Genomic DNA, 15812 nt, shown 5'->3' with positions numbered 1-15812 from the left:
ATGTGTCATTTTTTAATTTTTTGTCTGTATCCCCCTTCCCTGGTTTGAGTTGTGAGCCGCCCTGAATCCCCTTCGGGGGAAAAGGGCGGCATATAAATATAATAAACAAACAAACAAACAAACGTTAAAAGAAACACATAATACAAAAGTTAAAAAAAATTAAATAGAATATCCCAAGCCCAATTAAAATTGACAATGACATTTTTTTTTAAAAGAATTCAAATTAAAATTAACAGTAATCAATAATTTGTTTTGTTTTGTTCAGGCCAAGCTGGCTTGCTGGAAAAGCCAACTTTTTAGGGCGCGTCGGAAGGACTGGAAGTCGGGGATTATGCGAAGCTCCGGGGACAGCTCATTCCAGAGGGAAGGCGCCCCCACAGAGAAGGCTCTCCCCCTGGGGGGGTCACTCACTGACACTATCTGGCCGACAGGACCCTGAGGTGGCCAACTCTGTGGGATCGCACTGGATGATGGGAAGCTACCGGTGGTCTCGCAGGTACCCTGGGCCTGAGCCATGGAGCGCTTTAAAGGTCATAATTAGTACCTTGAATCGCACCCGGAAGACAACCGGCAACCACTGTTCCCTCTAAGGTGCGCGGCTGCGCGGCCGCACACGTGGCAAGAAAGCACCACGTAGCAGTTTCTAACTGCCGCGCAGTGATTTCTGTTACAGGCTCTGGAAGCTGAGGAGCCTCAGAAAATCTAGGATTAACACGGGCGTGGGGATGGCGGCAGGAGCTTATGCGGCAGACCTCCCCAGACTTGTTTTGATGAGCAGGGAGCGACTGACGGTAGTTTGCGCTGGCCGCGGCCTCTCAAACTAGTGTCAGTCGCCCCATGTTCAGCAAAGCAAGCCCGGGGAGGTCCTTTGTGGGCGGCCAATCCTAGCCACCTGCAAAGGACTTCCCTGAGTTTTCTTTGCTGAACATGGGGCGACTGACGGTAATGAGTGGCGCAGCCGGCGCCTAGGAGGACCTAGCCATTTGCACCCGGCGCTGCGGCTGAAGTGAACCCCCAAAGCCCCCGCCGCCACCGAAATATCTGCTGCCGCCTCCTCCTCCTCCTCCAACAGCACTGCCGGATTCGCCACCCGATACTGCGGCTGAGGTGAAGCCGCCAAAGCTCCCGCTGGGACCTCCGCCCGTGGCAGTGGTGCCTCCCCCTCCACGCGGAGCACCTGAGCTGGGCCCCGCATTATCCTTCCCCCTCCTCTTACGCTGTGCTTTTGAGGCCGCGGGAGCCAGTAGGAAGGCTGCAGAGGGGGCAGGAGCAGGGAAAAAAAAGGCCTCATGGCTTCTCAAAAGCATGATGGAGGAGGCGGCGGCGGTGGCAGGGTAACACAGAGCCCAGCTCAGGTGCTCCGCGGGGAGGGGGAGGCACCGCCGCTGCTGCCATGGGCGGAGGTGCCAGTGGGAGCTTTAGCGGCTTCACCTCAGCTGCAGCGCTGGGCAGCAAATGTGGTGGTGTTGTTGGAGGAGGAGGCGGCGGTGGCAGCAGTTATTCTAGTGGTGGCGGGGGCTCGTCGGCATCTTCAGTGGCAGCCCTGCCCCCTGTGAAAAAACCCCGAAGATGGAGCAGATCCACGCAGATGACGTTGCTGCAACATGACTGGAGGAGGAATTCTGGGAGTTGAAGTCCACAAGGCTTAAAGCTGTCAGGTTTGAAGACCCCTGGGTTTTTTTTTCCAAAAGGGTTAGGGGTGCAAGGGTTTTGTAACTTGACAGCTTTAAGACTTGCGTGCTTCAAATGCCAGACTTTCTGAGCCAACATTTTGGTTGCTAAGCAGGGGCGTTGTTAAGTGATACTGATATTATATAACACTTTTAGTTAAGCGGGTACCTTGAATAAACATAACTTTGAGTTTCAAATAATACTGATTTCGTTGTTGTCTTAGGTGACATCTGTGAAAAAAAATTCAGATGCTCAGGCATGAAAATGTGCCGCTCAAACACTATATTTTTCTGCTCACACTGAAAAAAAATTAGAGGGAACATTGCCGGCAACCAGTGCAGGCCGCCTCAAAGGGGTGTAACATGGGAGTACCTGGGTGCCCCCATGACAACCCGTGCAGCCGCATTCTGGGCCAGTTGAAGCTTCTGGGTGCTCTTCAAGGGCAGCCCCATGTAGAGAGCATTACAGTAGTCCAGGCGAGAAAGGACGAGGGAATGAGGGACTGTGCACAGAGCATCATGATCCAGGAAGGGGCGCAACTGACGTACCAGGCGAACCTGGTAAAAGGCCTCTTTGGTCACGGCCATCAGGCGTTCTTCTAAACTAAGCCGCGTATCCAGGACGACGGCCAGATTGCGGGCCCTCTCTGAGGGGGCTAAAATTTCTCCCCCTATCATCAAAGATGGAACAAGATGCACAAATCAGGATGACGGAAACCACTCCATCTTGGAGGGATTGAGCTTGAGCCTGTTCCTCCCCATCCAGATCCACACAGCCTCCAGGCATCGGGACATCACGTTGAGGGCATCGTTTGGGTAGTTTGGGGTAGAGATGAAAAGTTGGGTATCATCAGCATATTGATGATACCATACCCCAGAACCACGGATGATCTCACCCAGTGGTTTCATATATATGTTGAACAGAAGGGGTGAGAGAACCGACCCCTGGGGCACCCCACAAGTGACGCGCCTCGGAGTCGATCCCTGCCCTCCAGTCAACACAAACTGCAACCGATCCGACAGGTAGGAGGAGAACCACCATAAAATGGTGCCCCCCACTCCCAACCCCTCGAGTCGTCACAGTGGGATACCATGGTCGATGGTATCGAAAGTCCCTGAGAGGTCTAATAGGACCAGGACAGAGGAACAGCCCCTGTTCCGGGCCCGCCAGAGATCATCGACCAACACGAACAATGCCGTCTCCGTGCTGTATCAGGGCCTGAAACCCGACTGAAATGGATCCAGGTAGACAGCTTCATCCAGGGACTGGGGAAGCTGACGTGCTACCGCATTCTCAACAACCTTCGCTACAAAGCGAAGGTTGGAGACCGGACAATAGTTGGCTAAAGAAGCTGGGTCCAGGGAAGGCTTCTTAAGGCAGGGCCTCACCACTGCCTCCTTCAAAGCGGTGGGAAAGAACCCCTCTCTCAACGAAGCGTTGGTAATCGCCTGGAGCCAGCCTCGTGTCACCTCCCGGGAAGCCGAGACTAACCAAGAGGGACACGGGTGCAGCACACAAGTGGCAGCACTGAGTCTCCCCATAATCCTGTCCATGCCCTTGGGGGTCACAGGATCAAACTCATCCCAGCTGGAGAATGATTTGGAGAATCATTTGACCCCCTCTTCTTTGGGGCAGCCCCTCAAATATTAGAAGACTGCTATCATGTCCCCCCTAATCCTTCTTTTCACCAGACTAGCCAAATCCAAATCCTGCAACCGTTTTCATGTGCTTTTGTCTTCAGGCCTTTAATCCTCTTCGTTGCTCTTCTTGGCACTTTTCCCAAAGTGGCGTGTAGGGAATTACTTCTTTTCTGCAGAGCATGCGTTCTGAGTTTTTAGGACTTTTGCGCCACTGAACAACTGGAAGGCGATCTCTTCGCAGTACATCGACACGCCACATTCGAACAAGCAGCCAAAAAGGAGAGGATCTTCCCCTGTGCAAACAGCCAGATCCGAGTAGCCACTGGGTCCTGTGTTCAAGATCCAGGGCGTCTTCCAGGAATTTTCCTCCAGCGGACTAGAGTTCAAGTAGATTCCCAGATCCGCACGCTCCTTTCGGTTGGTGGGATAGGAGAAGATCAGCCACGATTCGGGGGTCCTTGAAGAGGCCAAGGAAGACTCAGACCCCGGTTGTGGTGAAGGGAAACTCACCACGCTACCTTGACAACCGTGAGGAAGTTCCTGCAGCGCCCGAAATCGGAAGCGGGCTTCGAAGAGATTCCCGCCGTCTCTGCTGAAGACCTCCACTCGGTATCGGTCACTGCTGCGGGCATTACAGTATAACACCGGGCTATTATTCTGGTCCACCAACTCAGCCATTTGGCACTCCGAGGTCTTCAGTGGCTTTTGGAGAAGGTGTCCCTTTTGCCACTTCCCGCCGTCGTCGCTGTAGAAGGCGAAGCAGTGAGGTTTGATACCGCAGCGGAGTGGGTGTCGAAACAGACGGGTGTGGATGTAGTAAGCGTAGGCTGGGACGACCAGCCGCCCGGAGCTCAGCTGCACCCCGTGGCCCGGTCCCACGGCAAACGTGGCCCAGTTGCTCACATCCTCTCCAATCACCTCTTCCGTCAAGTCCGTCATTGGGCTCCAAGTACGACCACCATCTTTGCTGAAGATGTAGCCCAGCCTGGACACATTTTTGCCCCTCCAGATCTGGTGTGCGATGGTGATGTGGTCGAAAATGCAAACGAAGAACAAGAAAACGGTGCCTGTCTTTGCGTCGTACACGGGACAGGGATTCATGGTGCGATATTTGGGTAGCGCGGCGGTGTCCAGAGTCTTCAAGGAACCCCACTAGGGAGAAGATACGAAAACGGTTAGATGTGGTTGTTTTTTTAAAAATTCTTTATTGAACCCAAATTAAAACATTGGACACAGGCTAACCGTCTTGGCAAAATCTTTGCCATACATAATAAGATATAAAATTAAACATTACAACCCCCGTGCTTACTTACATTTGGTCTATTCAGTATTTACAAATATAAAAATATCGTAATTCCAACCACGTTGCTTTGCTTTTATCTTATACATTTTCACTGTTAAGAGTTTCATACATAATCCTAATCTCCCTTCTATAAATCTTAAGTCGTTGCTTATTCTGAGTCTTTCCTCTTTTTTTTTGTTCCAACCATCAGTAAAATTTATCCCAGATCTTATCATACTCTGGTTAGTCATTGTCCTTCAATTTCCACGTCAATTTATCCATTTCAGCACAAGTCAAAATTTTCCTAATTATTTCTGCTTCTTGTGGGATTTTTTTCCAGTTTTGGGCAAAGACCGTTCTTGCTGCCGTGATAATATGTATTGTTAAGTAATCTTCCCCCTTGTAATGTTTATTGTTTACGACTCCAAAAAGAAATCCTACTGATGTGAATTCTATCAGGCTGCCCCTGAAGAGTGTTCGAAGACTACAGTTGGTCCAGAATGCAGCCGCGCGAGCGATACTGGGTGTACCTAGATACACCCATGTTACACCCATCCTCCGTGAGCTGCACTGGCTCCCTATTGGTCTCCGAACGCGCTTCAAGGTGCTAGTTGTTACTTTTAAAGCCCTACATGGTTTAGGACCTGGCTACCTGAGAGACCACCTCCTGCCACTCACCTCCCAACGACCAACAAGATCTCACAGGTTGGGCCTCCTCCGGGTGCCGTTGGCCGGACAATGCCAGCTGGCGGCCCCTCGGGGGAGGGCCTTCTCTGTAGCTGCGCCGGCCCTGTGGAACGATCTACCCGTAGAGATCCGGACCCTTTCCACTCTGTCGGCCTTCCAAAAAGCCATCAAAATCTGGCTGTTCCGGCAGGCCTGGGGCTGTTGATTAATGTCCAGCCCCACTTAGATAGAATGGATGGTGTGTCATTTTAATAACTGTATTTTTATTAAATTTTAAATGTTTTTTTTTATCTTGTTCTTTAAGCTGCCCAGAGTCCCACGGGATTGGGCGACATACAAATTTTATTAAATTTCAAATATTTCAAATATTTCCTCTTCGGTTATCTCTATCAGCCACCTTTGGATTTTCCACCAATATTCTTTTGACGAAACAGATGCGAAATCGTCCCATCAAATCCTGAGACAATCACGTCAGCTTAGGGAAAGAAAAGATCCGGGGCCTAGAACAGCTATTTTGCACTAACCCATGTTTCCTTTTAAACCCAGTTATGCAGCAAGCCACAGTGTCCTAATCCACGCAAGCGTAGAGGAGGACGAAGGACGTCACAACACAAAGCTGTGAGTGGGAGTTTGTACACGAGCTGCAGGATTCTACTTCATGCACAACACTAAGCCACGTGTCATGGTTTGGATACCGACTGAGTATGTGCACTGAGTTAAACCCCTAACACAAGCAGTCCTCAAATTACAACAGTTTGTTTAGTTGACTGTTCAAAGTTACAACGGAACTAGAAAATGTGACACGGGACCCATGGTGGGTTCCTCTCCCCGTCGCTACTGGTACGGTGCTCACGGGGCCGCCCATCCTTTCGTGCACACATGCTACGCACGTATGCGCACTCCACCGCCCCTACGACACCCAGCTGCTTGTCGGAGCTCACGCAGGCGTCGCCTACTGTGCGCACATGCGCAATTCGCCGGTTGCTTTAAAAACCGGTATAGGACGCGGGCCGGTGGGCAGGGCAAACGAACCACCGTCCTGGTATGCTGTCAGCTGCTCCTGGCTACTCCCGGTACGGCTATCCCGGGCCATCACAGCTGGAACCCACCACTGCATAGGACTGTCTTTCAGTTACGACCTTTGCAGCCTTCCCATGATCACGTGATCAAAATACAGACATTTGGCAACTGATTCTTCTTTTTATTGTCTTTTTTTTTTTTTGAAATACAAATACTTTTTACCCTTGAGATCAGGCAGGGGTGGGTTTCAACCGGTTCGCGGCGGTCCCTGCGAACCTGTTGGTCGCTGAACCCGGAAGTAAGTAACTTCCGGGAATGGCGAAGGGCGCGCCCGCCCACCCGCGGTCCTTACCCGGTTTTGATGAGTTCTGCGCTTCCACGCATGCGCAGGACGCATACAGCGCCTGCGCGATCGTCCAGGAGCAGCTGGAGCGTCGCACAGACGCTAGTACGCATGCGTGCACCGCGCGCATGCACGAGGACGCCACCAGCCCCGTTCCAACCGAACCGGTTGGAACGGGGTGATAAACCCACCCCTGAGATCAAGCATTGAAACAGAAGACTTATGTAAATCGAATTTGGACTTACTAGCCCCCACCACACTACAGAGAAGCAAAACATAGCCATCATGCTTGAAAAGAATATTGCACAAGCGCTTGTGGCGCTTCTGGCTCCTTCTGTGAGAGAGGAATTGCTCGTCCTTTCGGCTCTCCCCACATGCTCTACATTGCGCTGCGTGTGACAATTCCCTCCTTATCCTGAGGCTTTGGCTGAATAATGTTCAATGTTTCTGCATGCACACCGGCTGACTCAGCTCTCAGATCTACACCAGGAATACAAGTTTAACGACTTTTGAGGATCCCACTTTTATACCATGGGTGCAATTGGATTATTATTATATTTTTTTGATATCTTCCTTTTGGGCTTCGGGAAGCAGCATTTGTGCATCATGTGACACACTGCAACAGTTTCCCTATTCGCGGAGTTCGGGTGAGCGTGTCCCAGGGGTGGGTTTCTCGCCCCGTTCCAACTGGTTCGGTGGCTGATGAGGAAGAGGAGGAACAGCTGGGTCCAGTGCCTGACGCACAGATGCACAGAAGGCAGAGGAGAGGAGAGCAGTGGAAATCTATGGTCCTTGGGATGGAAGAGCCACCACTGATAGCAAAGCTACACCCTAACTCTGGGGATAAAAGGCAGGGGGCGGAGATGAATAGATGTCGCAGAGGAGAGGAGTGGAAATCTATGGGCCGGTCCTTGGGATGGAAGAGCCACCGTCGCTAGCAAAGCCCTACTCTAGCTCTGGGGATCAAAGGCAGGGGGCGGAGATAAATAGATGTCGCAGAGGAGAGGAGAGCAGTGGAAATCTATGGGCTGGTCCTTGGGACGGAAGAGCCACCGCTGCTAGCAAAGCCCCACTCTAACTCTGGGGATCAAAGGCAGGGGGCGGAGATGAATAGATGTCGCAGAGGAGAGGAGAGCAGTGGAAATCTATGGGCCGGTCCTTGGGACGGAAGAGCCACCATCGCTAGCAAAGCCCCACTCTAGCTCTGGGGATCAAAGGCAGGGGGCGGAGATGAATAGATGTCGCAGAGGAGAGGAGAGCAGTGGAAATCTATGGGCCAGTCCTTGGGATGGAAGAGCCACCGTCGCTAGCAAAGCCCTACTCTAGCTCTGGGGATCAAAGGCAGGGGGCGGAGATAAATAGATGTCGCAGAGGAGAGGAGAGCAGTGGAAATCTATGGGCTGGTCCTTGGGACGGAAGAGCCACCGCTGCTAGCAAAGCCCCACTCTAACTCTGGGGATCAAAGGCAGGGGGCGGAGATGAATAGATGTCGCAGAGGAGAGGAGAGCAGTGGAAATCTATGGGCCGGTCCTTGGGATGGAAGAGCCACCGTCGCTAGCAAAGCCCCACTCTAGCTCTGGGGATCAAAGGCAGGGGGCGGAGATGAATAGATGTCGCAGAGGAGAGGAGAGCAGTGGAAATCTATGGGCCGGTCCTTGGGACGGAAGAGCCACCATTGCTAGCAAAGCCCCACTCTAACTGGGGATCAAAGGCAGGGGATGGAGATGAATAGATGTGGCAGACAACGATTCATCTTGCGGACGGACAGACTAGTTAGCCGGCATTGAGAGAGAAACATTTTGCTGGGGCTGCCGGCACCTCTAATTTAAGGAATCTTTGAGTTCAGAGGGTGTTTGGAGAGCTGGCTCAGAGCAGGTGGGAGGTACAATGAGCAAAGGTAGAACGCGGCTACATTGGGGGCTGCAGGGTTACCTTCACGGACAGGCCCTCTTTCTGTCCACGTCGCATCACCAACTCCTTGGCGTATTGGTCCTCGACCGAGGTGCGTAACTCCGCAAAGGCTAGGAAGGTGGACTCTGAGGGCAGGTAGAGCAGAGCGGGGATGCGGTAAGTGACGGCCCCCTCCTGGCGGAAGAGGGTCACCTTCTCAGAGACGCCCAAAGTCTCCGCCATCTTCTCTGGAGACGGGAAAATTCCAGGAGGGGGAAGAAAAAAAAGAGACGTCAAATCAAGCCAACATTTCTAATCTTCCGCAATGGATTTTTCAGCTCATCTGAATGCGCTTAGGATAGGTGGACTTCAACTCCCAGGATTCCGCAGCCGAGGGAATTCTGGGAGTTGAAGTCCACCCAGTTTAACTTCAAGTCTGATGATGAAAATATATATATCAGTGGTGGGTTCCTCTCCCCGTCACTACCGGTAAGGTGCTCACGGGGCCGTGCGTCCTGTCGTGCACATCTGCACTCCACTGCCCGTGCGACGCCCAGTTGCTTGTTGAAGGTTGCGCAGGTGCCACACACTGTGCGCGCGTGCGCAATTGTCTGGTTGCTTTAAAAACCAGTATAGAACATGGGCGGGTCAAACCAGCCACTGAACCGGTACACTGTCATCTGCTCCCAGCTACTAACAGTACGGCCGTCCATATCTATCTATCTGTCTTTCTATCTGTCTTTCTGTCTGTCTGTCTGTCTGTCTATCTATCTATCTATCTATCTATCTATCTATCTATCTATCTATCTATCTATATCTATCTATCTATCTATCAATCTACCTACCTACCTACCTACCTATCTCATCTATCTATCTATCTATCTATCTATCTATCTATCTATCTATCTATCTATCTATCTATCTATCTATCTTTCTTTCTTTCTTTCTTTCTTTCTTTCTTTCTTCATTTTTATTTTCATTTCATTTTACTTTATTTGTATGACGCCCTTTTCCCTGAAGGGACTCAGGGCGGCTCACAATTCAAGGGGGGAGAAAAACAAGCAAAGTTACAAAACATAAAGACCATACACAGTTAAAAGCACAACATTCATACCATTCGAAGTGGGGCTACAAGTCTTTAGCCCCAGGCCTGTCGGAACAGCCAGGTTTTAAGGGCTATGCGGAAGGCCTGGAGGGTGGTGAGGGTATGAATCTCCACGGGGAGATCGTTCCAGAGGGTCGGAGCAGCCACAGAGAAGGCCCTCCTCCGGGTAGTCGCCAGTCGACACTGGCCAGCAGATGGAATTCGGAGGTAGGTAGGTAGGTAGGTAGATATCTCCCTACCTACCTCCCTACCTAACTACCTACCTACCTATCTATCATCTCTCTATCTATTTATCTATCATCTATCTATAAATTATCTCTCTATCTCTCTATGATCTCTCTCTCTCTCCATCCATCTTTATCTCTCTCTCTATCTCTCTATCATCTATCTATCTATCTTATCTATCTATCTATCATCTATCTATCTATCTATCTATCATCTCTCTCTCTCTCTATCATCTCTCTCTCTCTCCATTCATCTCTCTCTCTCTCCATCCATATCTATCCATACTTCCACCCATCCATCCATATCTATCTATCCATACTTCCACCCATCCATTCATCCATATCTATCTATCTATCTATCTATCTATCTATCTATCTATCTATCTATCTATCTATCATCTCTCTATCATTCTCTCTCTCCATCCATCCATCTCTATCTATCTCTATCCATCCATCCATCCATCCATATCTATCTATCCATCCATCCATCCATCCATATCTCTCTCTCTCTCTCTATCCATCCATATCTATCCATACTTCCACCCATCCATCCATATCTATCCATCCATCCATATCTATCTATCTATCTATCTATCTGTCTGTCTGTCTGTCTGTCTATCTATCTATCATCTCTCTATCTCTCTATCATTCTCTCTCTCCATCCATCCATCCATCCATCCCTCTCTCTCTCCATGTCTATGCAGATTCTCCGTCATCTGGGTCACGGTTGCCGGAAAGATGCATGTGAGTGAGTGAGTGAGAGAGAGAGGGGGGGTGGTGAGAGGGGAGAGAGAGAGAGAGAGAGACCCAGAGGACAGAGAATCTGCATAGACCTGGATTAGAAGAGCGTTTCCCATCGCAAGCCTTTTTAAGATCGATGGGACTTCAACTCCCAGAATTCTCCAGCCAGCCATAGTCTCCCTATCTTTATGTTGCCAAGAATTTTTTTTTTTAATTTCCAGCCTGGCTAACCTTTTCACAATGGGCTTATTATTCTACTGCTGCCAGCATTAGGGACTTCCTTCCTGCTGTGGTGGGGAGGAGGGGGGAAGAGGAAGATGGGGAGGGGGCCTAATAGATAGGTGTCTTTCTGCAACTGGGGGCCATGCTTGTACCAGGGGGCTCCTCCCTCAGAATTCCATGTCCTCTTGGATTTCCCTCTCCCTCCCCCAGGACTCTTTCTCCCCCAGGATTCCCCTTTCCCCCCTCCCTTTCTCTCATGGCTCCCCCAGATTTGGCCTTTCCCCCCTTTTTAAGGTCCCCCCCCTCATATTTCCCCTTCCCCCAGGACAACCCTTTCCCCCCCTCTCCTTCTCTTAGGGGTCCCCCTCCTCCTCCAGATTTCCCCTCCCCCCCTTTTTAAAGGTTCCCCTCCCTCATATTTCCTCTTCCCCCAGGATTCTCCTTCCCCCCTTCTCTTAGGGGTCCCCTCCCCCAGATATCCCCTGCCCCCCCTTTTTAAAGTTCCCCCTTCCTCATATTTCCCCTTCCCCTAAGATTCCGTTTCCCCCCTCCCTTTCTCTCATGGCTCCCCCAGATTTCCCCTTTCCCCCTTTTAAGGACCCCCTCCCTAAAATTTCCCCTTCCCCCAGGATTCCACTTTCCTCCCTTCCCCCAGGGGTCCGTCTCCCCCAGATTCCCCCCTTTTTTAAAGCCCCCCCCTCATATTTCATCTTCCCCTCTTCCCTTAGGATTTGCCTCCCCCCCTTTTAAGGTTCCCCCTCCCTCATATTTCCCCTTCCCCCAGGATTCCCCTTTCCCCACTTCTCCTAGGGGTCCCCCTCCCCCAGATTTCCCCTCCCTCCTTTTTAAAGGTTCCCCCCTCATATTTCCCTTCCCCCCCTTTCCCCAGGATTCCCCTTTCCCCACTTCTCCCAGGGGTCCCCCTCCCCCAGATTTCCCCTCCCTCCTTTTTAAAGGTTCCCCCCTCATATTTCCCTTCCCCCCCTTTCCCCAGGATTCCCCTTTCCCCACTTCTCCCAGGGGTCCCCCTCCCCCAGATTTCCCCTCCCTCCTTTTTAAAGGTTCCCCCCTCATATTTCCCTTCCCCCCTTTCCCCAGGATTCCCCTTTCCCCACTTCTCCTAGGGGTCCCCCTCCCCCAGATTTCCCCTCCCTCCTTTTTAAAGATCCCCCCCTTCCCCCAGGATTCGCCCCTCCCTTTCCCTCCTCCCCCACGACTCCTCCTCCTCCTCCTCCTCCTCGTCTCCTGGGGTTCCTCTCCTCTCCCCCCGGAATTCCCCCTCCCCCAGGATTCCCCCCTCCTCTACTGCCCCTCCCCCAGGGCTGTCCCTTACTCCCCTCCCCAGGGATTGCCCCCCCTCCCTCCCTCCCGGGGCTTCCCCTCCCTCCTCCTTCCCTCCCTTCTCCGCGCCCCTCACTCACAGCGCTGCGGATTACGTGGCCCCGACTTGCGAGGATCGCCAATCCCGGAATTCCGGGTCTCCTCCTCCTCCTCCTCCTCCACTTGCGCTCCTCCCACGCAGCCCTGCTCGGACCGGTTGAGGTGCGACTCCCGCGGGGCCTCACCTTGCTTGCGGGTGCAGCAGCCGCGGAGTTACGGGGAGCGGGGGGGGGGGGGGAGGGAGGGAGCCAGGCTCATCTCGCAGCGCATCGCATCATTGCCGAGGTGGCGCAGTGGTTAAATGCAGCACTGCAGGCCACTTCAGCTGACTGCAGTTCGGCAGTTCGGCGGTTCAAATCTCACCGGCTCAGGGTTGACTCAGCCTTCCATCCTTCCGAGGTGGGTGAAATGAGGACCCGGATTGTTGTTGGGGGCGATATGCTGACTCTGTAAACCGCTTAGAGAGGGCTGAAAGCCCTATGAAGCGGTAGATAAGTCCAACTGCTATTGCTATTGCTTGAGGTTGGGGAGGGGGGAGCAAAGGCGCGGTTGGTGGATCGGCAGGGGGAGGGATGGGGGGGCGCAGGGGTAGAAATCCGGGCCGGTAGCAATACCTTGGGCGTTTGAGACCCCCCTAATGCAACTAATAATTCGTTGCATTAAATGCACGGGGTTTTGCAGCTGATCCGCCCTCTGCTGCTGCATCAAAACATCTGGAACCTGATAACGCTCTTATGCAACAAACACGTTGGATTTTCTCATTAAAGTCCATACTTCTAATACCAAAAGGCTTGGCTGGGGGGGGGGGACGACCGCAAAGCGCATTCTGCACGCGTGCACGGGATGCGTCCGACACACGTGCGCCGGACACGCGGGTGCGCATCCGAGGAAGGGCGCCCTTCGCAGAATGGGAAGGGAAGCAGCTTGGTCTGAGGGAGTCCTCGACATACGACCGGAGCGGAGAATGCGGACTCGGGGGAAGCTCGCCTTCGGCCCCCTAGCGGTCGCTCGAGGTGCTTGCAGCGCTGAGCCTGAAACGGGTAGTCCTCTTTCTACCACCGCAATTGAGGCTGTCGTTAAGTGGGACGCTTGCTAAGTGACCTATGCCCCATTTTAAGACCTTTCTTGAATCACTGCAGTGAATAGAAGAAGGAAGGGAATAGAATAAAGTAGAGTAGAATAGAATTCTTTATTGGCCAAGTATGATTGGGCACACAAGGAATTTGTCTTCGGTGCAGAAGATGCTCCCAGTGTGCATAAAAAGACAAGATACATGAGGAAGGGAAAAAGGAAGGAAGGAAGGAAGGAAGGAAGGAATAGAGCATGAGGGAGGGAAGAAAGGAATAGAATAGAGAACAGAATAGAATTCTTTATTGGCCAAGTGTGATTGGACACACAAGGAATTTGTCTTTGGTGCAGAGGATGCTCTCAGTGTGCATAAAAAGACAAGATACATGAGGAAGGGAAAAAGGAAGGAAGGAATAAAGCATGAGGGAGGGAAGAAAGGAATAGAATAGAATAGAGAACAGAAGAGAATTCTTTATTGGCCAAGTGTGATTGGACTCACAAGAAATTTGTCTTTGGTGCAGAGGATGCTCTCAGTGTGCATAAAAAGACAAGATACATGAGGAAGGGAAAAAGGAAGGAAGGAAGGAAGGAAGGAAGGAATAGAGCACGAGGGAGGGAAGAAAGGAATAGAATAGAATAGAGAACAGAATAGAATTCTTTATTGGCCAAGTGTGATTGGACTTACAAGAAATTTGTCTTTGGTGCAGAGGATGCTCCCAGTGTGCATAAAAAGACAAGATACATGAGGAAGGGAAAAAGGAAGGAAGGAAGGAAGGAAGGAAGGAAGGAATAGAGCACGAGGGAGGGAAGAAAGGAATAGAATAGAATAGAGAACAGAATAGAATTCTTTATTGGCCAAGTGTGATTGGACTCACAAGAAATTTGTCTTTGGTGCAGAGGATGCTCCCAGTGTGCATAAAAAGACAAGATACATGAGGAAGGGAAAAAGGAAGGAAGGAAGGAAGGAAGGAAGGAAGGAATAGAGCACGAGGGAGGGAAGAAAGGAATAGAATAGAATAGAGAACAGAATAGAATTCTTTATTGGCCAAGTGTGATTGGACACACAAGAAATTTGTCTTTGGTGCAGAGGATGCTCCCAGTGTGCATAAAAAGACAAGATACATGAGGAAGGGAAAAAGGAAGGAAGGAAGGAAGGAAGGAAGGAAGGAATAGAGCACGAGGGAGGGAAGAAAGGAATAGAATAGAATAGAGAACAGAATAGAATTCTTTATTGGCCAAGTGGGATTGGACACACAAGGAATTTGTCTTTGGTGCAGAGGATGCCCCCAGTGTGCATAAAAAGACAAGATACATGAGGAAGGGAAAAAGGAAGGAAGGAAGGAAGGAAGGAAGGAAGGAAGGAAGGAAGGAATAGAGCACGAGGGAGGGAAGAAAGGAATAGAATAGAATAGAGAACAGAATAGAATTCTTTATTGGCCAAGTGTGATTGGACTCACAAGAAATTTGTCTTTGGTGCAGAGGATGCTCCCAGTGTGCATAAAAAGACAAGATACATGAGGAAGGGAAAAAGGAAGGAAGGAAGGAAGGAAGGAAGGAAGGAAGGAAGGAAGGAAGGAAGGAAGGAATAGAGCACGAGGGAGGGAAGAAAGGAATAGAATAGAATAGAGAACAGAATAGAATTCTTTATTGGCCAAGTGTGATTGGACACACAAGAAATTTGTCTTTGGTGCAGAGGATGCTCCCAGTGTGCATAAAAAGACAAGATACATGAGGAAGGGAAAAAGGAAGGAAGGAAGGAAGGAAGGAAGGAAGGAAGGAAGGAAGGAATAGAGCACGAGGGAGGGAAGAAAGGAATAGAATAGAATAGAGAACAGAATAGAATTCTTTATTGGCCAAGTGGGATTGGACACACAAGGAATTTGTCTTTGGTGCAGAGGATGCTCCCAGTGTGCATAAAAAGACAAGATACATGAGGAAGGGAAAAAGGCAGGGAGGGAGGGAGGAAGGAAGGAAGGAATAGAGCACGAGGGAGGGAAGAAAGGAATAGAGAACAGAATTGAATTCTTTATTGGCCAAGTGTGATTGGACACATAAGAAATTTGTCTTTGGTGCAGAAGATGCTCTCAGTGTGCATAAAAAGACAAGATACATGAGGAAGGGAAAAAGGAAGGAAGGAAGGAAGGAAGGAAGGAAGGAAGGAATAGAGCACGAGGGAGGGAAGAAAGGAATAGAATAGAATAGAGAACAGAATAGAATTCTTTATTGGCCAAGTGTGATTGGACACACAAGAAATTTGTCTTTGGTGCAGAAGATGCTCTCAGTGTGCATAAAAAGACAAGATACATGAGGAAGGGAAAAAGGAAGGAAGGAATAAAGCACGAGGGAGGGAAGAAAGGAATAGAATAGAGAACAGAATAGAATTCTTTATTGGCCAAGTGTGATTGGACACACAAGAAATTTGTCTTTGGTGTAGAGGATGCTCTCAGTGTGCATAAAAAGACAAGATACATGAGGAAGGGAAAAAGGCAGGGAGGAAGGAAGGAAGGAATAGAGCATGAGGGAAGGAAGAAAGGAATAG

General features: G+C 50.5%; 1 protein-coding gene across 1 annotated transcript; it reads right to left on the bottom strand.

Moving 5' to 3' along the window:
* Window positions 1–3455: 3455 nt before the first annotated feature.
* LOC116509893 (sialidase-3-like) lies at window positions 3456–12554 on the bottom strand. The gene is made up of 3 exons (XM_032219188.1): window positions 12247–12554; window positions 8576–8781; window positions 3456–4463 (listed from the first exon to the last, which is right to left on the bottom strand). Exons 2-3 carry the CDS (start codon window positions 8774–8776, stop codon window positions 3471–3473), a joined length of 1194 nt encoding a protein of 397 aa, XP_032075079.1. The 5' UTR covers window positions 8777–8781; window positions 12247–12554; the 3' UTR covers window positions 3456–3470.
* Between the last annotated feature and the right edge of the window lie 3258 nt (window positions 12555–15812).

Source organism: Thamnophis elegans, chromosome 6, assembly GCF_009769535.1.
Source record: "Thamnophis elegans isolate rThaEle1 chromosome 6, rThaEle1.pri, whole genome shotgun sequence".
In the NCBI taxonomy this organism is placed as follows: domain Eukaryota; kingdom Metazoa; phylum Chordata; class Lepidosauria; order Squamata; family Colubridae; genus Thamnophis; species Thamnophis elegans.
Note: the sequence above shows the minus strand (reverse complement) of the source record. Positions and strands in the feature narration are given on the sequence as shown.

Bases quoted from the DNA above. Each gene is read 5' to 3' on its own strand.
- LOC116509893 (XM_032219188.1), bottom strand. From the start codon at position 8,776: ATGGCGGAGACTTTGGGCGTCTCTGAGAAGGTGACCCTCTTCCGCCAG. The intron at 4,464-8,575 runs GTAACCCTGCAG...TCTTCTCCCTAG, and splicing joins AAGAGGGCCTGTCCGTGAAG to TGGGGTTCCTTGAAGACTCT.